Source organism: Macrobrachium rosenbergii, chromosome 55, assembly GCF_040412425.1.
Source record: "Macrobrachium rosenbergii isolate ZJJX-2024 chromosome 55, ASM4041242v1, whole genome shotgun sequence".
In the NCBI taxonomy this organism is placed as follows: Eukaryota; Metazoa; Arthropoda; class Malacostraca; order Decapoda; family Palaemonidae; genus Macrobrachium; species Macrobrachium rosenbergii.
In genome coordinates, this window is record NC_089795.1 from 41,257,515 (window position 1) to 41,284,649 (window position 27,135).

Consider the following 27,135-nt stretch of genomic DNA (forward strand, 5'->3'; position numbering starts at 1 on the left):
TGTTCTTCTAGAACAAAACCTTCTCGATTGGATTTGTATTCTAGCATCCATTCCCATTGTGTTCTGATAACAGAGCACTAATCATTAGCATATGAACCTTCGAATTCAAGGAAGTAGATAATTATCTTTCACTGTATTCATCTATACTGCATCATCTATACTGTATCATCTATACAGTGGCAATGAAATGTATCAAGTAAATACATCCTGTTGCAAGTCAGGTTGAAGTAAAGGCTTATTGTGTTTGCATTCCACAAATATGTAGGTTAGGAAGAAATAACAGATGCTCTTGCAGTGTCAGTAAATAAAAACACTAGCCTCTCAACATACCAGATCCTTCATGGGTCAGGCCTCTAAGAAACAAATACCCAGTACGTGACTGTTCAAGATATCCCACATTTAACAGTAGTTCCATGTAATTTTTCTTTGAAAATAAACTGGTTTTAACACTTCATTCTGTTGAAGAGTTCAGTCTAATGCAATTTTTCTTTGAAAATAAACTGGTTTTAACACTTCATTCAATTGAAGAGTTCAGTCTACAAAATTTATTAAGCCTGGAAAGGTATTTAACAAAAGCCCATCATAACAATGTTTGGCAAGTATATTAGTCCGATAGGGTAAGGTGCTACTGCATAAAACCAAGATGATAAAACAGTAAGACTGTTAGCCTAATTTTTTATTTCAGTGGGTTTACAGACAATAACCTAAATAGCTTAGGCCTAACTTCTTCACCAAAGCTGTTGGAAGTTGGCTAGCTAGGGCTTAGTCTACTGGGCCACTAACTCTGCTTATTGAAACACATTTGACACAAGCCTTAAGAGAACCACTGGTATTAACCCACCCTTTTAGATTCTCCATTGTTCATCTTACTTAATGTTTTAACCAGCACAGAATGATGGTTTCCTGGTCAGATTGAGAGAGACAAAAGCAATGTCTTTTAAGGAGTTTAAATCAAGTACAGTTGTTTCTTTTGAGTAAGCTCATGTTTCTGATTTACTTGTAGTTCATTTATCTCACTTATTTTCATTCGCTGATTCTTATATAGTTTATTCTCTACTTCTTTTTCCACACTGGGCTGCTTTCCCTGTTGGAAACTTGGTGCATTCTGAAGAATTGCAACTGCAATTGGAAGGTTGCTACTTCACTTGCAATGATTATTATTGGCTTCAAAGGATGTTTTGCAAAGGCTAAGTAACTATTAAATCATAAGAAAATTAAGGATTCCTTTGCCTTGGGTATTCATAAAGTTTGAGTAATGGCCAAAGCCAAATTGAGTTAACCAAGACATTTTCATGAATAATTCATAAATACAGTATTCCACAAAGAGTGTATAGCATTGTGCGCTCATTTGCTGTTTTCTTACTATTGAGACACTGCTGTAAAAATTAGGATTTTAAAATTAGTGTGGTGTCTCCATGTCAATAATAGTTGAGATAAATTTAGGGAAAGGTTATGCAAACATGAATCATAATCATATTGGTAATGTCTTCATTTCATACCCAAGTGTTTAGAGATACACATAAATCAATCCTTCGCCTCTTCAAAGTTTCTTTAAATAATCTTGATATTAAATTGATAATAAATGAGATGCTGACCACCAGAATAATTGTCTGCATTGAATTTTTAAGAGATTTATCATTGGCAAATCCACTCTTAAGTAAAGTTCACCTTGAATCAGACAAACTTAACTAACAAGAACAGTGGATGTTATGGATATTCACTGTCAGATAAAGAAATACATTGCTAGCAAAATAAGCCTGACAAAATACTAATTTAAAATTTGTAAAGCAACAACCTTCCATCCCACCATGGAAATTTTTACTTGTTTCTTTTTTTTAAGATCTGTTAGGTAGCAAATATCTTTCATCCATTTCATTCATCATTTTCATGGCTAAAATAATTTCTTCACAGAAATTTGTAGTTGTTAAAACAAGTAAGCAAAGAAAGGATTCAGTTTCAAAAGAAAAACTTGAAACTTTCATAGATTTTATTAAGATATTTAATATGAAAAATAGTTTTATAATGCAGTGTCAAAAGGTAACCATCACCATTGTAAAACAAGCACTTAAAAGCAATGCATATTTCAGAGTCTAATCAAATATTGCAATAATGAATTTTTACTTATTACCTGTGTAGGGAGAAAAAGTCAAGTTGGATGGCCAAGTGGAAGTAGATCTAAAGGGATAGATGGGATATTAGGGACTAAAACGTAGTACACCAAATGGATGAATGGATACACTTGCACACTGTTGAAAAGACTGAATTGTCCCCAAGAAAAATCTAACATTAAATACTGTTTAAGTTTGTCCCACCTGTTTTGATAAAATCTGATCATCTTTGTCAGCAGTAAAAATGCTATTAGGCTAATTGCAAGTAAACTAGGAAGAAACTAGCACAATGTCTTGTTTTTACATAAATAAAAAACAAGACTGTAAATTCCTTTCTCCCCGTATTTTCTTTATGACTTGTAGCCAGTTGAGAATACAGCAATACAAAGGTAATGTAAACTTAAGGTGTTATCCTGTGTAATATGAACTTATAAAACTATAAGTAACTTACCAAGTAACTACATAGCTATTAGTTTCTATCATGGCAAATTAAAATTTGAAATTCGCAGTAATGCTGGATTGTTTTGTTGTAGGTAACTAGACCCCTCCCACTTTCAGGGAAGAATAGGTACAACACAGCTGAAAAGCTTGTTTGAAATTTCACTGGATGGTTGTGGCTTTTGCCTTATTTGGTGAAGTATTCCTTGGGTTTGTTAGCGTGCTAATCATCATTAGCTTAGCTAGTTCTCGATTTAGACGGTTTAATTGACTGATTGTGACTTATTATGTCTGATTCTAGTTTGTCTAGTATCAGGTATTGCAGCAAAGGCTGTAATACCAGACTAACTTCAGCTAAATATGACTCACACACTATGTGTTGCCATTGCAGAGGGCAGATTCGTTCTTTTGGTTTTAAATGTGAAGAATGTAAAGATTGGGATCAAGGAAAGTGGAAAGTTTTGGATGCTCACCTTGCCAAACTTCAGAGAGACAGGCAGAGAAAGGTGGCTGCTAGAGCTGAAGCTAGGGGTTTAGCCAGCCATGTTTCTAATCTGAAATCAGATATTGCTAATAATGCATACCTGTTCCTTCTATGCCTGTGACTGCTTTTTCCCCCCATTACCAACCCTCCGACTTTTCCAGCTACTCCATTACCTGGCTCCACCCATTCTTCCGAACCCAATGCCATTGCTAGCCTCGAAGCCAGGATAGACCTGAAGTTTGCTCTTTTAGTGAACACCATAGCCCAAATTGGGTCTTCTGTTAAGGCCCTGATGGACTAAATGAGTGTAATTAGTGTCGGTGCAAGTGCAGTGTCAGTGGAGGAGGTGACTACTCATTCCACCGATACTCCTAGACAAAGGTCCCTGTCAAACTCCCCTTAACCAGGCAGGAGGCAAACCAGAGGTCCAAGGGAGGTCGGAGGATTTTGCCCACGGGGAGTTGCCTCCTCAGCCGAGCCTGTTGTTCGTAAATCCCAGGACTTGGTGGACAGCCATTGGAAAGGCGTCCATACGGATGTGCATGCTCTGCTGTCCAGTGACTCGGACTCCAGTGCAGACAGAGGGCGTACTATGTGCTTTTTGACTGTTTCTAGGCTGTTGAAAAGGCATGTTCCATCTCTGCTGAGCGTGCTTCTCCGCTTCCATGTAAGCTGTCCAGGGAACATGAGCGCAGTCCGCTTCTCTTCCTGCAGTTTTTGGGACAATCCTGATTGTGAATCTCATGAACCTTCAGTAATGGAGTGCCGGTATTTGGCACTGAAGCAGTCTTCCTCCTCGAAGAAGCTGTCCGAGCCCCCAGCAGTCTCCAGGAGCCCAGTTCCGAGTTTCCAGTTTCTGAGCACAGTGTCTGAACGCCCAGTGTCCAAGCGCTCAGTGTCAAAGTGCCCAGTGTCTGAGCACCCAGTGTCTGAGAGTCTAGTGTCTGATCGTATAGTATCCAAACGCCCAGTGATGTCCGAGCTCCCAGTGTCCAAGAGCCAATTGTCCGAGTGCTCACCTGTGTCTGAGTGCTTACTTGTATACGATTGTTCCCCTGTATCCACGCGTCCACCTGTGTCGGTGCACCCTCCTGTCCACTCGGCACCAGTAGCCAAATGTTCAGTTCCACTCCTGGCTGTTATGTGTCTTTCATTGAAACCTATCCAATGCTGTTTGGATAGCATTTTCAGATTTCTGCAGAAGCAGCCTTCAGTGATACAGGATCCTCCAGGCTTAGCTCCTTCCTCTATTTTGTCGGATGGAGAAGTCATCAAACAGGAGCAACCTAATTCTCCTGAAATACTTCCTCTTCTGCGGCCCCAACATCCCTGAGTTCAGCCTTTATGATGAGACAGCCTGCAGAGGCTGCCAGTCTACCAAAGATGGTCCTTTCTTCATCGTCTAGGAAGGCTTTATCCAGTATTGATGGTTGGCTAGCAGAGAAGAGGGATCTTGGTAAGGCTGTTTTTAGTGCTCCCCCTCTTGCTTGTTGCAAAGAAGGTCTTCGAGGTTTTCAGTTTCTTAGCCTGGACCATGGGGGCCTTGGCTAAGAAGATTGAGGGCTACAGCGCTCTTCAAGAGAACTTCTCATTGGACTGGCTAAGAGTTCTCTCGTGCAGATAAGGTGATCAGGGATTGCTCCTAAGAGCTGGCTGCCTTATTTTCCATGGGAGTTCTCAAAAAGAGAGAACTGTGGTGCATGTTCACTACAAAAGGCGTCACTCCCTCCCAAGCGTTGGTTCTTTTGTTTGCACCTTTGGATCAGTTCGCATTGTTCCCTCAAGCTACAGTAGAACCCGTCACATCAGACTTGCAGAAGAAGTCGACTCAAGAACTGCTAGCGCAATCTACCAAGCGTTCCAAGGAGTCAGGTCGTGGTACTTCGGCCTTGTTCAGTGCGAGAACAGTCTCCCCGCTGCAACAGCAGTCCTTTCGAGGCAGCAGAGCTGTTTCACCTCAACATACACACAAAACTTGCAGTCAGCCCGACTAACTAAGAAGTTGTCCTCAGACCAGCCCTCGTAAGTGAGATCCTGTCCTCCGTGTCCCTCAGGGAGCCAGGCTTCCATTTTTTGGGACAAATGGAAGCCAGAATGCAGAACCTGGGTAATCAAAGTCTCAAGGAGGGCTATTCCATCCCGTTCAGGGAAAAACCTCCTTTAGTGTCCTCACCCATCAGTTTAACAGCCTACTCAGTAGGCTCGGAGAGGTTTCTGGCCCTGTCGGAAGAGGTCTCGTCTCTGCTCAGGAAGAGAGCTGTAGAGGTGGTCAAAGACACAAGCACAGAAGGTTATTACAACTGACTGTTTGTCGTCCCTGAGTCATCGGGAGGTTGGAGACCTGTCCTGGACGTCAGCGCACTGAACTTCAGGCTACCAAGTTCAAGATGGAAACAAAGCAGTCAGTCCTGTCAGCCATTCACCAGGGAGATTGGATGGTGACAATCGACATGCAGGATGCGTACGGTACTTCTATGTTCAAGTACATCCCAACTCCAGGAAGTATCTGAGGTTCGTGTTCCAGGGCAGTGTTTCAGTTTCGGGCTCTGTGCTTCGGCTTCTGTACAGCTCTATAAGTATTCACCGGTGTTCTCGCCCCTCTGGTGAAATGGCTCCATCTCATGAGTATCAACATATGTCTGGATTTGGACAACTGGCTTCTACTTTCCCCATCAAGAGCAAGATGCACAGAGGACCTTCAGAAGACTCTTCTCCTTGCCCAAGAATTGACCCTCTTAATCAGTGCACGGAAATTGCAGTTAGCCCTGACTCAATCGATTCTTCATTTGGGGATGAGGATCGATTCTCTGAGTTTTTGGGCTTTCCCATCCCACAAAAGTATCCAATCCTGCCTCCAGAAAGTAAAAAACTTCCTATCTCGCCCATTCTGCTCGGCCAATGAGTGGATGAGTCTGCTGGGCACCCTCTCATCCATCGAGAAGTTCGTGCCTTTAGGAAGACTACACACAAGAGTCTTGCAATTCTTCTTAAAGTCCAGTTGTCACAGGAAGACTCTTCCAGAATCCTTCATTTTCCCCATCACTCCCAAACCAAGAAGGACCTTTGGTGGTGGCTCGTAGAAGAAAGAATTCCAATAGGAAAATCACTGCATCCTCAGAGCCCCAGCCGAACCTTGTACTCAGACGCATCGGATCTGGGTTAGGGACCTCTTTTATACAACATAAAATTCTCCGGGATGTGGTCTCTAGACAAGAAAAAGCTACACATCAACGTAAGGGAGCTAAAGACTGTTCATTTGGCCCTTCAGCATTTTGTGACAGTAACATCCAACAAGACAGTCACAGTCCATTCAGACAATGCAGCTGCATTGGCCTATATCAAGAACCTCTCCCTTGATGAAGAGTGGCCAAGGATCTTCTCCCCTGGGCACAGAACAATTGCACCAGAATCATGACTCGTTTCATCCAGGGCAAATTAAACGTTCTTGCGGATGAGTTAAGTCACTGCAGACAGGTTCTACCTACCGAGTCGACACTGAATCCACAGGTGTGCACTGGTACCTGTGGAAATGGTGGAGAAAGCCGCCGACAGACCTGTTTTCAGCGTTGAGGTACCATTGCCTCCCCTTACACTGTTCACCAGCCCCAGACCCTCTGGCATACGCAATGGATGCCATGCTCCAGGACTGGTCGAACCTGGACGTGTACACTTTCCCGCCGATCAGCATGGTGAGAGAAGTCCTAACCAAGTTCGTATCCCACAGCAAATGTCGATCACTTGTAGCTCCGTTTTTGTCGCAAAAGGAGTGGTTCCTGGACCTTCTTAGCCTCCTGATAGACTTCCCAGACTCCTGCCTCAGAAACAAAGCTTCCTCAAGCAGCCTCATTTCCATTGATTCCACCAAGGCTTATCCGCTCTCGCTCTGACAGGCTTCAGACTGTCAGGGAACTTGTCAGAGCTAAGGGCTTTTTAAGAGTAGCGGAAGACTGACGTCTGCACTTAACAATTGCTTCTGCAGCTTATGTCTACCAGGCAAAGTGGGCAGTCTTTCACAGCTGCTGCCGAACACATGATGTCTCTTCTACTAAAACCTCTGTAGCCCAAATTGCTGATTTTTTTTTATGTTCCTGAGGTCTTCTCAAGACTTGGCTCCCTCCATCATCAGAGGTTATAGAGCTATGCTAAACTCCATGTTTAGACATAGAGGATTGGATTCGTCTCACAAACCAAGACGTAAGTGACCTAATTAAGTCTCTGGACACTTCGAAGCAAGAGAAGTCAGTGTCAGTTGCCTGGAACCTGGATGTGGTTCTCTAATGGCTCGAAGCAAGAGAAGTCAATGTCAGTTGCCTGGAACCTGGATGTGGTTCTCTAATGGCTCTCAGGTCCTCCATCTGAGCCCCTTCACTCATCATCTCTGAGAAATTTAACTAGGAAAGCCCTCTTTTTGGTTGCCTTGTGTACAGCAAAGAGGATTAGTGAATTGCAGGCCTTTGATAAAAACAGTTGGCTTTTCGCAGGGAGATGCGGTCTGCTCGTTCATTCTTGGATTCTTGGCGAAGAATGAGACCTCGTCCAATCCCTGGCCCCATTCGTTCACTATCAAGAACTTATTCGTGGATATCCTTGGACCAGCAGACCCAGAGAGAGCTCTTTGCCCTGTAACAGCATTGAAGCACTATACTGAAAGGACCAAAGGGATCAGAGGTCCCTCTCATGACTTATGGTGTTCGGTCAAAAACCCCTGATGTCCATTGTCCAAGAATGCCTTGGCCTTTTTTTTGAGGAGCATAATATCCGAGTTGCATTCAGAAATTCAAGAGGATGTCCTTCCTATTTTCAAAGTTAAAGCTCATGAAATAAGAGCAGTTGTCACTTCATTGGCTTTTAAGCAGAACTTATTGCTCTCCATGATTCTTCAATCAACATACAGTAAACCCCCATATTCACAGGGGATGCGTACCGCACCCCCCGTGAATAGCTGAAACCCACGAATACTTAAAACCCCTCTAAAAACACTTAGAGCTGCCTATTTTGATAATTTAAACACAAAAAAGAACTCTATAAATGCTTATGCCTGTGTATTTTAATAGTTTTATCACAAAAAGTGCATTTGGTCATGAAAATACAGTAATTAGTGAATATTTCTCAGTAAAAATACCGCTGAATGTAGAATTTCCACAATAATGTGTACAGCATATAATGCTCCAGAGAAATCCGCAATGGACAGTGAGACCAATGGATACGGGGTTTACTGTATTGGAAATGCAAATCAGTGTTCACTTCTCACTATATATGTGATGTGGAGACATTATACAGGAATTACAGTGCTTTAGGTCCTTTAGCCACGGCTGGCATGGTATTGGGGGACGAAGGATAGGGGTATTCCTTCTATTCCTCTACCTCTTCATCCTGATAAAGGTTGTTGAGTTTTTTGGGAGTCAGTACCATGTACCTGAAGTACCCACCAGTCATTGTTTTTGATGGATGGGTGATGGTTTTGCTTTTGGTAATGTGTGGGTCACAGAATTTTGTGGTTAATATCATTGTACTGTGCCCAGAGCTAGGGCACTTGTTTTTTTTCTGTAAGGCTTTGGCAGCCCTTGGAGTACTCGTCAGCTGCAAAGCTCCCACTGATGTAGGGACAACCCTCGGCTTTACTGCCACATTGCTACAGGTCGAGACGAGCTCCAACCAGAGGCAGTATCTTCCCGTAGCTCTCACCAGGTTTACACAAGCATTCCACCAGTGCTAGCCATTTTATTTCAAATTCATCTCCATTACTGAGTGTTTTTGGTAGTATATGTCCATGCATCCCACCTCCTGTCAATGTGGGATTCAGCTATGAGTTACTTGGTAAGGGCTTATATAAAATGACATTTTTATAATAAAAGTTTATATATACTGTTACGCAGAGGGTCTTGGTTGATCATGCGTATTATTCAATTTACGTAGTTTTCACGGCCCTGCAAACCAAGATTACACGCAACCTGCCACTTTGAAGCCAAAAAAAATTTCAAAGACAGCCGCTAATTAGCCAAAAGGTCGCCAGTTATGCTATTAACCTTAACAAAGAATATTTGAGATGAACTTGATTTTTAAACGCAACGTTCTTCCAAACATTGACGCGTAGGCATACAAAGCATCGAGATTTAACCTGATTTGCTTAACAATAAATCCTAGTATTTACTGGAATAACGGGTTGAAGCTCACAATATAATAATTAGGCTTTAATCTAGACTTCGTGAACACATATACCCTAAGTGGTGGCTGAAGGAAGAAAACAAAGAAAAAATGAAATACAGAAAGAGGTTAAAAGAATGGACGGTTCGAACAGCACACGGACTATACCTTAATGACTTAAGCCGCTACGCCAGATTTACAACGGACGTACAGTTCGTGTGTTTTTGCTCCACCATTCACTAATAAAATAATAGACAAAGGCGGGGACAGGGCCACCTTCCAGACGTCTGCTCGAGACGGCGGCTAGTTTCTCTCTGTAGTTCCCGACCGCCTGGGTCAAAACAGGCCTACAGTCATGCCTTAGGCGTCTATGCTCTGTTAAAACATTCGCCACGAGACAGGTAGAAAGGAAAAAAGACTTTAGACCACTGGCTCTAAAGTTGAATATGAAATTCTCCTATAGGGAAAATACAATGCTACCTATTGACTTTCTCCAACGGATGTTAAAGTTTGGAACTGACGACGCCCTAGCGTGGGGCAAAGCAATTTCCTGTCTTGATCAGGCTGATACTATCCCTAAATGTCGAGGGCGAACAACGAAATATTTATAAAAGCTCCCCTTTAAGAGGGCCTTCACTACCTTTTCAAGCGTGAAGGTTCATACTTGCAAGCTGTTCGCCCCAGAGGTTACTTCCTTCCCTGAGCAGATTAGTCCTGGCTAGCCTACCTAGCTACAGAACTACCTAACCCTAGATAGGATAGAGCTATAATCACTACTAACCTAATTTAATAGTACCAGAAGGTGCCTACGGTTATTATAGGCTACCTCTACAATCATGATGTGTTTTAGACCCAGCCTATGGTACATTCTATGATATCTCTCGCCTAACCTATCCTAACCCGACTCAGTAGCACAACATGTTGAGTTAATATTCTAACTAAATTACAACATGGTTTATTTTTAATACAATTAATAGTTACTAGTTAATTCATGAGGGTCTACTAAGGATGATAAATGTAAGGCTCACTGAGGTCTTAGGGGTTACGCGTGTCACGAGCATCGTGGCTCGTTTCACAATAGGTAAGATTACTGAAATTAGTTAGCTACTTACATGATTACTGCCTTCGTGGGTAAGTGGAAGAACAAGTTACTAAATTGATGTACCGCACTTTGCCAGGCGCCTAGGCTAGGTACAAATAAAAGGAAGAGATCACACTGGCTACCTTCTGGGCAAGGGGCCAGGATCACTTTAGATGTTAGGGGCACTGTGCCGTAGAGGGCACTAGTGCCAGGGGGGAGCCGATAGCTCGGGCAACTACTGGGCCTCTCTCTGCCCCTTCTTCTTCTTCGGTTCCTCCAAGGCCTCATCAGTAGCTGGCCTAGCAGGTGATGAAAGCACCGATCGACAGGCCGAAGGGCTGAAGGAGCTAAGTCAGGCAACTGCAAAGCCGGAGGACTCCCCACTCCAGCTGCCGCGACAACCGAGCGAGCGATCTCTCGACTTCTGCGTCCGAGGATGCTAGTTCCTGGTCTTCCAAGGAAGGGGTACTTATTTCAATCCTCCAGGGTTCATCCCCTGGAGTCAAATTTGCAAAGAAGAAGGTTCGGGTGCTGGAGGCTCTCCAGTCGAATGATCAGCTGCATGGGAATCCTAAATTTCCCGGAGGAGGATTCGCCATGATTTTAGACCCGGCATGGGGGCCTTTCCACTTGTAGCTCAACGTCCGTATGGACGGAGTCTGGCACTGCTCAGTGCTCGCAAGTGGTACTGGCAGCAGTTGGGTCAGGCATGCCTGATGAGGGTCCGGAGGTGCACACCGCTGGACGACTTGTGTTGGCCGCGGCAGAGATTCCTGCCCCAGCGGAGATCGAGCCTCCTAGAGTTTTGTTCAAGGCCCGCATGCTGCTTGCTTGGGCAGCCTCCCACTTGTGGAGGGTCTGCCCGCTGGGCACGCCCTGCAGCGGTACTGCTCCTCCTGGAATCTCTTCTTCGGGAGGGGGGAGGACTCTAGGGGGCCAGCCCTTCGCGATTGGAGGGCTAGGCCTGAAAGAGCAGTGGTGCTCCTTCCATGACCACTTTGGTGGGCGGAAGGTGGAGGGCTTGTCACTATTGAGAGTGTTAGATGGGGCCTCCGGGTAGGAGGTAACGCTGCTGTGGAGTGGCGCTGGTGACGGCTCCGCAGAGAAGATCCCCACCTAACAAGAAGGCCACCGGGCAATTTCACCTTACCACGCTTGCGGTGGGGTTCGTGCCCTGGTGCAAGTCATTACCTGGAGTTGGACCGTAGGGAACGGTAATGGTGGCCCTCTATCCACTTCATTTCACCGGCTTTCTTTCACAACCACGGCATCGCCACTTGGGCCCCAGTGATCAGGCTAATGTCTGTCGAGGTCTACTGTGACCGAAGGGTCACTGGCAGGCTAGTGCTCTGAAGAGGGGCCACCGAGATGAACTGGTTTCAGTCTCGGGTAAAGGGATCCGGTGCGGACCAGCAAAGCAGAAAATGAAGTGCTGATTAGGTTGACAAATTTGGTGGGGGGACATGATGTGACAGGCCGAGATCCAGCATTGTAGTGGCTAGCAGCCCCACAGATCTGCACGGGCCTTTGGATGGGCTCGTGGCCTGCAGTAACTGTTGGAGGAGAGGGCTGAGCGGATGAATCGAGCCGAGTTCTGGCTGGTAGGGTTAGCCTGCTTATTAGTGCCGAAGTTTGTAGTCAGCACTCAGCTTCAGCATGGCCCTCCTTCTGCAATAGCTGCACAGGGTCTTGCTAGGGCAGTCCATTCTTCGGGCGAGTGGAGTTCGGTGAGGCAGGTCGGAGGATGATTCGCTTCTGGAGAGGTGCTGCGCGACGATTGAAAGTTTCACACGAATCAGCCAGCACAAGTTTCCATAAGTGTGGAGGGCTGTTTATCTAAGATATACTGCAAGGGGCCCTGGCACATTGGAAAAGGTCTTCTATGGTCCGATTGAAAAGATCCTCAAACGCCGTGCAGGCCAAGGAGTCGAACTAGCGCACCGGACTGGGCTTCGCGACATGCCCATTCGTCCAAGACCAGCCGACTCCGTGGCAAGACCCGGAACCGCTGTCTCCATTTTTCTGGGGGTTATCTCGTGAGGGCCTTGGTAATGACTCTACGAACTTCCGCCATGTTGCCTCTCTGGCTCTTCTCCAGTGAGCCAAGCGCCCTGGCTTTTCCCCTCCATATGCTTGGCTAGTATTAAGGGCTCTTCTCCTGCCTCCGTGGTGCTGTAGTTATTTAAAAGAGCCTCGATCTCCTCCAGCCAGCTTTGGCTCGCCTCAGTCCACTTGGGGACTAGGGAATTGATGCTCGAAATTGAGCGCTTGATGGCAGGTGTAGACTGGAGGCTTGATGGCCAGCCATAGCTCGGTATTCTCTTCCATTTTCGCTCTCTCAAGCTCGAGCTCCTTCTCCTTTAGGGCTAACTCAGTTTCCCTTGCAGGCTAACCCATGCTGTCTCCTTCTTTCTTCTCTTTCCTCTTCATATTGCCTTGCTCGCCGCCATACACCCTTCTCGGCTCTTTCTTCATACTTCCCTCTGCTCGGCTCATACTCCCTCTGCTCGTAGTCTTTCTCCCCGCTTGGCCAAGTCGCCCACTTGCTCCTAACCCAGGGTAAGTTCGAAAGCCGGGTGAGACCTGCCGCCCCCAGCCCCAGGAAGGTTTTATAATGCTCTGCTGCCATGGTTCTTGGTGGGGAAGGGCGTCTAACCGGGTCGACTGGGCGCATTTCTGGGCAGCGATGGAAGTGTCTCTTCAATGACGTGGCACCCTTTCAAAAGGTGGCACTGAAGTTTGGGTGTGCTGTACAGGCTTCACACGGTGGCACTCAGTATCCCTTTGTGGGCACTGGTGCAGGTTAGGTTCCAGAAGAACTTTCTTCTGTGTTCCCTTTGTTTTTTTTAGTGGCACTTATGGTGCTAATGTGTTAGGGACCTCTACTGGAGTCCAACTAGGCTATATGGGAGGAAAGGCACTCTACACCTCTGCAGAGTGCAACAATCGAATGAGAGAGAAAGGGAAGGTAAAAGAGAGAGAGAGAGAGAGAGAGATAGAGAAGTAAGCTATCTATGATGACAGTGCTGCAAATTATTGGCACTGTGGAATAAAGTGAATTTGGGCTTTTTTTTTTTTTTTTTTTTTTCTTTAAAGATCTCGTGAGTGGCTGGTCCTAGTACCGCCCCAGTGCTGGCCCCTTCTTTTTCAGAGGGTGAAAACTACTGTTTGTTTCGGGCCTGATAGCAGGCCTCACTGTGACCCCAGTTTATCACTGTATCAGAATTACTCTTAACTTGTCTCATCTATTGTGGGGACAGAGGTGTTTTTTATTTGGCTTATTGTATTCGAATTAATTAGCCTAGTGTTGGCCGTTCTTTCTTTGAAGAGGGTCATGTACACTTAGGTTAGAATGCTTACTTGAACGATTTAGAGAGAGAGAGAGAGGAGAGAGAGAGAGAGAGAGAGAGAGAGAGAGAGAGAGAGAGAGAGAGAGAGAGAGATTTCAATCAGCGAATTTCTTTGCTGCTTGGAGAACATGTAAACAAAGATTTTATACATGCACAATGGCATGGATCTTAATAATGATATAGATGTGCTATTGCCTTGCTTCCTTAGGATTACTTTATTATCTTAATTTTCCTGGGAGCCGACGCTACAAAAAGTTTATCGTAAAATTTTAAATTCCTCTTTATATGATTTTTATAGCAGGTATTCTGTAGGGAACTTGTTATGGTACTCCTAACTAAGGCCTCCATCTTTCCCTGCCTAAATTATCTTTGGTTTTTTCCTAGCTAAGATATTAGGAGGTGGGTCACCATTTAAAGGAAAAAATATATGACCCAAGAGTGGCTCGGCAGAGTCTGGTCACACAACGTCTTTGAGATGCATGTCAAGGTCCCAAGTAGGGCTCAATTTCAAAAAACAACCTCAAGCGCGTGAACACCAAATGGGTGCAAGCCACAAACAGTTCGAATAATTTCAAAACAACCATACGAACACGGGCGGAGGAACTAAGATATGGTATTTTCTTTTTCAAACAAAATTCAAAAACAACGAACAAATGCAGGTATCCAGATTTTACTTAAATATACCAATCATGCATAGTTTACGTACGGATGGAAAACTAAATTACCAAACAACTTTGTCTTTTGTTACCGGATTTCAAATTCGACATTAAACAAAAGAATGAAAAGAGAAATGCTAGCCTGCTCTGGGCGAAATTTACGTTGTTGAACGGTACTTTATTGTAAAATTATTACTATTTCAGTTCGCTTGCTACTTCACTGACACGTTTTTTTTTTTTTTTTGAATGATTCCCGCTATATGCAAACAACAACGATCGGAAATACCATCGCCGATTTCTAAATTACTTTGTGTACATGAAACCGGCTCACATTCGCCTTTGAATTCGTTATTTGAACGGATTGATTCACGCATCCTAACACGGAATGTCCTTGTCTTTTAAACGTTATAAATTATGACGCCTGCCTCGAGTCCACTCTCTTACCTACAGCTAATTTCACTACACTTGTTGGCTATAACTATTCTTTTACTGCTTATTATTATGCCCTGGTTCCTTGTTTGAAGAATGAAATGGAGTTCGATATCTGACTTTTATTTGGAATTAATAACGAATTTTTCCAGATTCTTTCGTACTTTTAGATTCTGTAAGTTGTTACGCAGAGGTCATGCATGTATTATTCAATTTTACGTAGTTTTCACGGCCCTGCAAAACCAAGATTACACGCAACCGCCACTCTGAAGCCAAAAGTTAGCCTCAAAGACAGCCGTTAATTAGCCAAAGGTCGCCAGTTAAGGGCTATTAACCTTAACAAAGAATATTTGAGATGAATTTGATTTTAAACGCAACGGTTCTTCCAACATCGGACGCCAGGCATACAAAAAAGCATCGAGATTTAACCTGATTTTGCTTACCCCTAAACTTGTGTATTTTACTGGAATAACGGGGTTGAAGCTCACAATAAATAATTAGGCTTAATCTAGACTTCAGAAACACATATACCCTAAGTGTGGCTGAAGGAAGAAACAAAGAAAAATGTGAACATACAGAAAAGAGGTTAAAAGAATGGACGGGTTCGAACAGCACACGGACTATACCTAATGACGAAGCGCTGGGCGCGATTTACAACGGACGTGCTGAAGTTCGGATGTGTGTTTTGCTCCACCATTCACTAATAAAATAATAGACAAAGGCGGGACAGGGCCACCTTCCAGACGCCTGCTCGAGACGGCGCCAGTTTCTCTCTGTAGTTCCCCAACCGCCTGGGTCAAACAGGCCTACAGTCATGCCTTTAGGCCCTATGCTCTGTTAAAAACATTCGCCTACGAAGAGACAGGTAGAAAGGAAAAGGACTTTAGACCACCTATTCTAAAGTTGAATATGGAAATTTCTCCTATAGGGGAAAATGGCTAAATGCTACCTATTCCTTTTCTCCAACGGATGTTGGGGTTTGAACTGACGACGCCCTAGCGGGACAAAGCAATTTCCTGTCTTGATCAGGCTGATACTACTATCCCTAAATGTTCGAGGGCTTAACAGCGAAATATTTATAAAATATTTATCAAGTAACTACATGATCGGAGCCCTCCCTCCTCCCTCTCATGGACATAGGGCACAAACGAATTGAGCTCTTCAGCTTTGTTGTACCTATTCTTCCTTGAAAGTGGGCAGGGTCGAGTTACCTACACCAAAACAATAGAACGTTACCGCGAATTTCAAATTTTAAGCTGCCATGATAGTTAGAAAGTAATAGCCATGTAGTTACTTGGTAAGTATATATAAAACTTTATTTTATTATAAAAATCTTATGTTTATATTTCACTGAAAAAATAGAACAACCTTTTATCCTTATTTCTTTCAGTTAATAATTCAGTGTACTCTGGTTATGTTTTCTAATACATACCAATATTTTCTCCTAATGGAATTGTTTTGAAATACTGTATGAATAATATACCATCTATAATACTGTATAAAGTTTACCTGTTGAGATTCCCGATGAGATTCTAGAGATCATGAGTTATCGTATGAAGACCACATATACATCACAGCAGATTAGAGATACAAACATATTTTCTATAATATTTAACTAACCCTACAACACTTTTTTGTATTACAAACATGCACATTAAATGCTTTCCCAAATGCTAAAGAAAAATCATATTTGAAATGTTCAACCAAGCAGCCTGAATTCTCTTCACAAGATTATTTCAGATGCAAATGTTAATTCAGTAGAGTACATGCAAAATACATCATACTGTACATTATAAAAATACAGTATATAATTATAAAAATAAAACTGGATTACAATCATGTCATCAACTAGTCATCTTTTAACAGTAAAAAAAAGGGATCATCATATCACCTCAAAGCAGTTATTATGAAAATAAAAAACATTTAACTTTGAAGCAGAATTATTCAACAGAACATACAAGTTATGTTTCCTCAAAGCAAAACAGTTTTTACCTAAAAGGAAACATTGACAACTATTTCAAAAATATAACCAACTCTTCAGCTACCCCTGTAGGTACTGTAGCCATAGGGACTTAAGAGAAGGGGTATATGGTAATGCTCAGCTGGCTGCTCGATTTCAAAGACAATCTGCAAAATCAAAAGCACAACAGAAAAGTTATTTTTAATAGTTATCACTTATAATTAATTTTTGTATACAGTACTGTATTTTCATGGTAAAACAAGACTGTTATGTGTATTTAGTTTATGTAATTATGGCCTACTGATTTTTCTAAATTTCTAATCTATGCAAGTCATCTCTCAGTTTATGTAAATGGCCACAAAGCTCCAAAAAATATTCCATTGACTTTACGAAAATTTCACTCTGGTCAAACCTAAGAACGTGAAGCCCATGAATTTCAAGGTTCCTATAATCTAGGGCTTTATAACTAGACAGTTATTCCTGCATTAGTAAGGTTGCAAAGGGCTAAGTTAACAGTGAAAGAGAGAGGAAATGGGAATTGAGAAATCAAATCTGAGATGGTTATGAATAGTAATGCTAGCAAAATTAGAATTACAGTATATGTGAACAAAGGAAACCACTGGAAGGCATATAAAGCCCAGAAGTTGGTGCTTTGACATCAGCAAGAAAGAGAGATGAAATCCCAAGTTTTCTAGAAGAAAACTTGGGAAAAGAGAAGGGCCATAAACCATTTGTGGAGGGCAGTCTCATTTGAGCAAAGGAGTGCAAAGATGAAAGATCTTTAGAATATGAAGGACTAGAAAGCAGAAAAATATAAAATGTAGCAAGTAAACAAATGATGAAAATGGCAAAATTGAAGTTTAAAAAGAGAAAGAATGAAATGAAAGCTGCAGTAGTGTGCTTCATGAAATTTTATCAGGCAAAATGTGTTTTGTTCAAGGCAAGTAAAGAACCATTCATTGAAGAGCTGACCAGAATATACTGTATAATGAATAGCACAGGAAGAGACAGGATGAGATATTAAGGAAGAGATTGCTGTATTACAACACTATATACAAAGGAAAAGGGGATACACTAAACCATGAAACATACAGAACAGGAAAACTGCTGGTGCATGCTTGTGCTAGTGTGAGGTGCTGAAAGAAAGTTTGAGGAAAAATAGTTTAATCTAACAATTGATGGTTTGGGTTCTTGCTGTGGAAATCAACAAGAGGTGCTCTTTTTATAATGAGGCAACTACAGGAAAAATATCACATGAAAAAAGAGAATACTCTATAACTAGATCTTGAGAAGGTATTTGACATGAGTACCAAGAAGTAATTCTTGGGAATTTTGAAAAGCAGAAGGTAGATAAATAAATCATTAGCAAGTTATTCTATTATAGTAAACAAGATGACAGAATAGAATGACAGGTTCATGTAAGGACTATAGGTGCCTATCAAGGATCAGGAAAAATCCTGTATTGTTGTCATGATAATGATAATGGCAAAGGTTACAAAAAGTAAAGACTCCAGGTGTCTGTCAAGGATCAGAACAATTCCTGTATTGTTGTCACAATAATGGCAAAGGCTACAACAAATAAAAAGTATCAACAAGAGACCAATATTGTTTTCACAACAAAGGCAGAGGCTACAAAAAAATGAAGTATCTGCAAGAGTCTTTTATTATCAAAATAATGGCAGAAACTACAAAAACAATAAGAGAAAAGAGGGAAAAAAGAGGAAGGGATAAGATATGTTATGGCAGAGGGGGAGACCTTGAAGATGGCAAATTTTTTATATCTTGGAGACATACTGGATCAAGAAACTGGTACCTGGACATAAAACTGATGTTGATAAGTTATGTATTCCTCTTTCATTTGACATTGGCTTAAGATGCTGTGTTACTTCGCTAGGGTGATTATGAAGTAAAGCCGAAAATGATTGGCAAAACATAATTAAGTTAGGTTTTACGGACTATTTATTGCCCATCTTCCAGATTTTGCCTGTCTTTGCCTGATTCAGTCTGTAAAACCAAGGGATCACATGACCTACCACCCACAACATAAAATACTAAAATCACCTCTACATATGGGTAGAAACCCTTTGTATTCTGCTGTTTAAAGTAATCTGCAGTATCAAAGTGCATCTTGTATATTCCTTTGGTAAAAGCCTCCTGGCTCAGGAACTGACCAGCACGCCCATCACCGTTTGTAACCCTGAAAGATACAGAACTATGAGGTCTTGTTGGATCATACACCTGATTATGATACTATATTTTCATTACTTTCTACACACACACACACACACACACACACACACACACACACACACACACACACACACACACACACACACACACACACACACACACACACACAGAAAGGCAGCCAAGGAATTTAATACAATAGACTAGCAGATGCTCACTACCGCTTGCATTTACTAGTTCTGATATCTGTACCATGCCCGTACCCATATCCATACCGATACCCATATCCATACGATACCCATTCTCATACCTATACCCATACCCATACCAATACCATACCCATATCTGTAACATATCCTTACCCATAAACATTTCTATACCATACCCATATCCATACCCATATGTATAACCATACACATCCCGATACACGTGCCTGTTTCATACCATACCCATATCCGTACCATACTCATACCCAAATCGATACCGATGCCCTTACCCATATCCATACTTGCACCCATATCCATTCCATACACATACCCATACCCATCTCCATATCCATACCAGACAGACAGAGACAAAGGCAGCCAAGGAAATTAATGTACTAGATATAAGACGTCTTCACTACTCCAGGATCCTTTGAAGTTGTCTTCAGCTCCTGATTAAAGACTCCAGGATCATGTGAAGTCTTCTTCAGTTGGAGAACCACCCATTGGATTATAATGTCTTCTTGAAGACATCTTAACGACTCCAGGATCTTGTGAAGCTGTCTTCAGATCCTGAGGAACTGGATAAACACCCACTGGATTATCACGACTTACAGCTTCCTGAGGTCCTCTTCAAGAGTCCTGCTGTCTTCATCTCCCTCTGCTGCAGCCTGGCAAATCTTGAAGTGTGCATTCAAACAAACGTTTCATGGAGAAATCCAGAATATGACTTCGGAATCATTCTGCCGAAATTCTTCCACCTCCTGAAGGACTTCTGTAGAAACACCCGTTGGATTATAACGTCTTCTTGAAGACATCTTCACAGCTCCTGGATCCTTAGAAGCCATCTTCAGCTCCTGAAGCATTCCCCGAGAAATGCCCATTGTATTATAGCGTATTCTTGAAGTCTTAAAGACACTAGGATCATGTGAAGCCTTCTTCAGTTTGAGAACCGTCCATTGGATTATAACGTCTTCTTGAAGATGTCTTCATGACTCCAGGATCCTGTGAAGCCATCTTCAGATCCTGAAGAACTCCTGGATATACACCCACTAGATTATCACGGCTTCCTGAAGAAATCTTCAAGAATCCTGCTGTCTTCGTCTCCTTCTGCTGCAGCCTGGCAAATCTTGAAGTGTACATTCAGACAAATGTTTTATGGAGAAATCTAGAATCTGTCTTTGGAATCATTCCGCCTAGAGTTCTTCCACCTCCTGAAGGACTCCTGGAGAAACGCCCATTGGATTATAATGTCTTCTTGAAGACGTCTTCATGACTCCAAGATGCTTTGAAGCCGTCTTCAGCTCCTGAAGCATTTTTGGAGAAATGCGCATTGGATTATAACGTATTCTTGAAGTCTTAAAGACTCCAGGATCATGTGAAGCCTTCTTTAGCCCCAGAAGCCTTGGGACACACAGACAGACAGTGACAGAAAGGGAGCCAAGGAAATTAATATAATAGATTATATAAGTGAACATAAGTTGAGGGCATAATTAACTTACTACTCCTGGTTAAGCAATGTAAATCAATGGTTTGGATATAATGAATCATTAAAATTAGTTCTAAAATACTAAGCTTTTATGATGAGACAGAATTATTGATAGACTCATAACACAACTTGGCCATTTTAAACAAAGTATATGAACTGCATCAACTGGCTTCTGTTTATGGGAAACTGATTAAATGGTTCTAGAAACAGAGAAAAGCTCCTTATTTTAGAAGTGATTAGTATGAAAGATTCATCATAGGAATGAAATTTGGAATTTAATTTCCACACACTATGTATATAGTTATTATAAACAATGACATTCCCATAAGGGAAAACAGCAGTGACATGCTCTTGAAAGAAATGCTTAAAGCAATACAAACAGGCTAAGCAGAAAGCAGTGACTTTACAGTGATGCTCAACCAAATCCATTTATGAGGCAACAAAGATATAGTATCTTCAAAATTACTTCTCCAAATGTCAAACGACTCGGGTAAATGTAAAAAAATTAAATCTTTACAGCAGGAAATTAAACCATATACAGTACAACTATATATTATATCAAATGATGTAGTGTTCATACAAAGGAGGGTGGAGAGAGCTCATTTCACTTCTAACTCCCCAAAGAGGAAAGCTGACATAAGAATTTTATGATGATGTAGTGGTGATGACTAAAACTACTGAGGGGCAGAAGCCTAGGATAAAGTCATTATGCAACATGCCCAGCCCCAATATTCAACATTAAAATATCTGTGGTACTAGCTGTAAGATTTCAGGCGACTAGACATGAATTTGTATTTACAGTATTTGCACTTGAGTTATCCTAGAAAATGACTGGATGAAGTAAATGGCACAATGAAGTAGCAAGGCTATGGAAGTAGTACACCTTTAAGTATAAAAAATTTTAAATGGCTGCAAAACACTGAATTTATCAATGGAAAGTAATTATAAATATTTTTTTGCTATATTTCTACTTTTCTTCACTTCACCAAACATCTCTTCACTTGGGGGTAATATTCAATGAAAGGCAGTTTACCCTGCAAATGTTTGTTTAGCAAGCTTACAGTTTTTTCCACCCTGAACATATGCAGATTTTGATAAAAATAAGAAAGAAAAATATTCACCTTCTTTGAAGATGAGAATACAACTATTTTCTTATGTATTTTTAACAGTATACCAAGATTTAATCCACAAAAAGGGACTTACTCTATTCTCAATAATGATGACAATGCAAGGACACGTTTAGTGGTAAGTAGAATGATTCTTCACAGAATTATTGCAATCCCTGCTGCACTATTTCCTGCTTTTCAATTTCGTCTTCTTTAAATTGTCCTCTACCACCTGACTGAACAATCTTGACTTTATCAGCTCTTGTTTTTGTCCTTCATTCAAAATCTAATCCATCAAGCCATCTAAATATAGAAAAAATGAGACTCCAAATCCACATGCAAACTTATACCAGCACTGCTGAATGATTAGTACTGTGCTTAATAAATAAAAAAAATGATGCATCACTGAAGGTAGAAGTAAAATGAAGGCATTGCCAGTAAACTCATTCACTTCCTGCAAAACAGCAACCATGTGTACACGCCACTCATCCACTGATAAAATTTTTAATACTTTCCACCCTAAACTAGCAGACTTCATACAAAAATTTTGTAATCACCAGTAAATGTGCACCATAATCTTAGGTTTTGATCTGCTTTAAAATTTGTGATGAAATGTAGTATAGTAGTATTATTTTTTATACTTCTCAAGATAATACAGCTACAATACCTTATTTACCTTGCTATATTAACACGCACCCATCATGCATCCAAGTAATTTACCAAGACAAAATACCTAGCCTATACAGCACCTCCTCCACTGAAATATCCACAGTGCATTGAATAATACAATACATACACCATTTACTAGTTGGGAAAAGTTGGCAGTGAATAAAGTGCAAATCAATGTATTTTACTTACTTACTAACCAATTCTTCCCATCCAGCATCAGTCTGCTTATGCAGTGAAAGCTTCATGGATGATGCTGGCTTCCCTGTTGCTGTGTCTAGCACGTGACATGTGATTGGATTACCTGCCATATCTACCTGTGATCTTCTCTTGAACACTTCCTGTAAGGTAAAATATTTGAAAACTAACTTTATTGTCAAGATAAGCATGAAACATTTGTCACAGCAGAGTGCTAAGCATAAACAACATTGCAAGCCTGTAAACTATACAATTTTTCTTCAACAGTAAAATATACTCTTAAAAACTGATCATGAAAGTTTTGAATAATCTTTAACTCTAAGATACAAACTTTTGCCCTACATATGCATTTGTTGATTAAAACCTATTAATCATAAACAGACCAGTTGAGTGCAGCAGCTTTCCAGCCCCACCAACTTGCTAATCCAAAAGACAAAGGATCGATTGTGCATATCCAGACCACACTCTGCCATCCCAATAAATCTTTTTTTTTTTTTCTCTGCAGCTTTGTTGCATTCTCGGGCAAGGACTTGAGCTCCTCTTGATAGTTCTGGCCAAGAAGAGGACATTGTAGCAGGTCCTAGACTGGACTTGGGCTTACTCCCACAAAAGGGATGTTGCTGGAGAGGAGAGACCGTCTTAGGAACAAACGCAGACGAATCCTTGGGGCGTTTGGAAGAATGTGCCAGAAGATCCTAAGTCGACTTCTGGACCTGAGTGACTCCTTTAGTGGAATAGGAGTACCAAAAAGCTCTTTTCTTAAAAATCCCCAAAGAGAAAAGAGCCGCAAGTTCAAGAGAGCCATCCCTGATGATCTTGTCTGCACGAGAAAGGACTCCTAGCCAGTCTGAGGTGAAGTCTCCAACTAAATCATTGCAATCTTCAGTCTTCTTGGCTAGCGCTCTCACCACCCAGTCCAAGAAACTGAAAGCGTCAAACAACTCAAGAGGTCTTTGACAAGGTCAAGTTCTGCCGACGAAAAACAATTTTCACTGACGAAAACGGTGAGTGTTGGGAAGAAGGAGCTTCCCTGGTTGCATAAGAAAAAAACCTCCTACGGATTAAGCGCAAGGGAGGAAAGACGAAGGAAGCCTTACCTTGCTCCTTCTTAGCTGAAAACCAGACTTCAATCTCGAGTGCCTTCCTAGAAGGCAAGGAAAGCACCATTGTGGGGAGCCTAAGTCTATCATCTGGATGGCTCCTCATCAGGAAGGTTGAGGTAGGCGAAACCAGGGCTAGCTGGAGCCAAAAAAGGGGTAGGAAAGCTCTCCCGCAAATATTGAAGGAGAGCTGCATAAGCTATGAGACCCATGGTTGGAAACGGGCGTTTGGCACTCTAAGCAGGAGATTGATACTGAAGAGTTGGCACTGGGCATTCGGGAGCTGGTGCTGGGTGCTCAGAAGCAGGCTCAGGAGAGTAATACTCCGGACTGTCCCATGTGCTGCAGGAAGGTTGAGGACTCCGCCTGGCTCCTTAAACCACTAATCGGGCATCGGAGAAGAGCGGCCAGTATCGCCTGGATGCCTCTTCAATGGACGAGACGAATCTTGAAAGCGATTGCAGTGCTTCCAAGTCCGGGCTGGAGTCTTGAGAGTCAGACGACAACTGACACATCCACTGAGACGCCTTTCCAATGGCTCTCAGTCAAAGCCTGGGAACTGTCAACAGGCTCTACTTTTGGGGGGCAACTACCCATGGGCAAAACCCCTCCAGGCTCCCTTGGACTGGTATGTCTTCTCCCAGGTTTAGGGGAGTATGACAGGGACCATTGTCTAGGAGAATCGGCAGGACGAACAGCCACCTCCTTCACTTGCATAACACTTTTCTTCTGTCAAGACACCTTTCCAGTGGCGGTCTGCTGATACCTGGGAATGCGCAACAGGTTTGACTGAGGGGCAACTACCCATGGGCCAACCCCCTCGGCCTCCATTGGATTCTCGGTATGTCTTCTCCCAGGTTTAGGGGAGTGTGACAGTGAATGAATGCTGTAGTTCTGAAAAATTTACATTTGCTTCATACATTAAATGTTATGTATCTTGCTAAATAGTAAACTGCCTCTCCGTCTCCAAAGTAAAAAAGAATCTCGAGTCACCAAACTGGATCATGGAATCTTCAGATTTAAAGAGTCACAAATGCACTGGTCATATGAACCCTGCTCCAGTTTATGCATCATTTTTTAAATTAAACAATAGCAGTGTTTTGATTAACCACTCAAGACCTCACTGTCTATTGTTCATCATTTCAAATTACTCAGCCAACACAGATATACCTATCCTATGACTTGTAAGTCGCCCAAGTAATTTGCCTCTCACTTTTCTGATACATAGGCACATTTAATATTACAGAAGACAGTAAAGAGCTATCATGCCATTTACATAAAATGGCATTACTTACAGACTTTGAGTAAGGTAAGGATTGATATTTTCTGTTCTTGTATTGTTTTACTTTGTTTCCTACACAGTAGATGATGGCTATACGCTTAGGAACACCTGTAGCATTGGGTTCAATTACAGAACGCTAGGTTAGGTTAAGGTCACAGAGGTAATTCTAATGTGGACGTCAAGGCTAAGGCATGTTAAAACGATGCAGTGGTCAATGCTTGCACAATCACATGGTTTGATATTCTACTTCAAATAATGCGTAAACATACAGAAAAAAAGTTTAACATGCAATAATTATAGGCAAAATGTCATGCCACCAGCGACACTATGCATCTCACATTATCTGTTGCATATTCAGACACTATGGGACATAGGCTAACACCTGATCCCGCAAGTCAGGTTCCATCAGCATAATCTGACATATATGTAGGCCTAATGTTTGATTGAAATTTAATGTTATAACCAAAGAATATATTGTTTCTATAATTAATGGATAAAGTAAGCCATATCTAGATTCACTGATAAAATCAAATATTTTCAATGTACTTTACTTTCCTGTAAGTTCAGACTGAATTACCAAATGTTGAGACTCATTATGCCTAGTGAGAAAGATTGGATTTTATCGTTAAATAACAGCACAGTCATCAGTAAGAGCCTCGATTTTAACACAGCATTACCTCAATTTTGTTGTATAGCCTTCCCAATTAATCAAAATTTCATGAGCAGCAAGCAAAAATGTAAACCCAAAAACTTTCTAGGGTTACACTCCAATAACTTGAATAGTTCGGGCCCTCACCCAATCTACTTGAATCAACACATTCGTATTTGCACATAATCTACGTCATTTTACCACAGCATCTTCACGTGTGTTGGGCCTACACTTATATTTCACTCAAAAACCACTTTAACCTAGGTCTCAGCAAGCGTACTTGCAGTATCCCACCCTTCAGTTTTACGTCATATTAGGTTCAATTCAATAATTTGACTTAACCCTCTATTAACCATAAATTAAATACATTTTCCACATCGACACGAAATGATTGGCACGATTGACAACCTACCCCACGAGTAGGCCTATCGAAAAAGCCAAACTTGAAACTACTTTTACATAAGCCTACTTACGACCTTGGTCAAGTCCTGTACCTCAAACTGTATAAATGAATCCTTTCCATTTTTCATTGCCTTGTTGCAGTGCAAGTGACGGGTCAAGACACTTAAGCGGTCGTTGTGAAAAGCCATTTTACCTGTCTGAAATGTGAAGATGGTGCAGCTTACCTAAATACCCAGATACCCTTAGCTACCTGTGAGGCTGTGACGTTAGTTCAGACGTAAACAAGTCGCTATGACCGTAGCATCGCATACCAAAATGTAAATATATTTTGTATTTGTTTGATACTTTGGAATGAAAAGTAATGCTTTTTTAACAGCGCCTATAGCAAATAATTGAGGTTGAAATATAGTCAAGTAGACCATTCTTTCATCAGCATCTTTAAGTTTAAGATATTAATTCTTAGCGGTTTACATCTCCACAATCGGCATCCATCCTATGGCATGTAGGATACATAAAAACGTAAATATATCAATCCGCTTTTTATGCATGATACAGAAATGTTTAAATTGTAGTTTTGTGTGCATGGGTTAATTCTTAGTCATTCATTTTATTATATTCCAAAATTGATTACTTGTATCAATGAAAATTAGTCAGTTTAATTTAACGGAGTTTTGGGTTTACGTGCCCAGTGTCAGGTGGATGGATGCCAGTCCATGAAACTGGTTCTAGTATTTCTTGATATGATAATAAAGTAGAATAAAACAAAGGGTCATATCCAAGTCAACCACTTGACAAGAGGAACACACTGGATTCATTTCAGTTGATAAATGTCATTTAAAGTGGTTCTTTGACGTAATGCAACTTTGTTTCTGTTACTCTGGATACCAATAATCAGGTTACATAATTATTATGTAACCTGATTATTGGTATCCAGACTGTAACAGAAACAAATACAATAATTGTATGATGCAGCTAGTGAGACAACAGTGGCTTCCTTTGAACATTGGAGTAGAAGGAAAATGTCGAATAATTTTTGCTGTATTCTTATTCATGTTTGTTTATACGTGGAGTATAAGAACAAAGAAATACACATTAAAATCTCTCACAAAACGATATTTGACCACTGAGATGTATACTGTTTTGCTTATGACTCGAAAATGGGCCGGACAATAACATGACAGGAAAAGTTGTGTTCAAAGAAGA

The 27,135-nt window shown here is 41.6% G+C and overlaps 1 protein-coding gene and 1 long non-coding RNA gene across 2 annotated transcripts in view; one reads left to right on the forward strand and one right to left on the reverse strand.

Moving 5' to 3' along the window:
- The window catches only part of LOC136835168 (uncharacterized), a 31,466-nt gene extending 9,692 nt beyond the window's left edge, over positions 1–21,774 (forward strand). The window contains exon 4 of the long non-coding RNA XR_010852007.1: positions 21,699–21,774. This is a non-coding gene — a long non-coding RNA (uncharacterized lncRNA). The remainder of the gene's footprint in view (positions 1–21,698) is intronic.
- Positions 1,974–26,186, reverse strand: LOC136835167 (5-hydroxyisourate hydrolase). Its single transcript, XM_067098377.1, has 5 exons — positions 26,025–26,186; positions 22,494–22,642; positions 18,712–18,847; positions 14,956–16,817; positions 1,974–8,987 (listed from the first exon to the last, which is right to left on the reverse strand). The coding sequence occupies exons 1-4, from the start codon at positions 26,118–26,120 to the stop codon at positions 16,728–16,730; spliced, it is 471 nt and encodes a 156-aa protein (XP_066954478.1). The 5' UTR covers positions 26,121–26,186; the 3' UTR covers positions 1,974–8,987; positions 14,956–16,727.
- Positions 26,187–27,135: the final 949 nt, after the last annotated feature.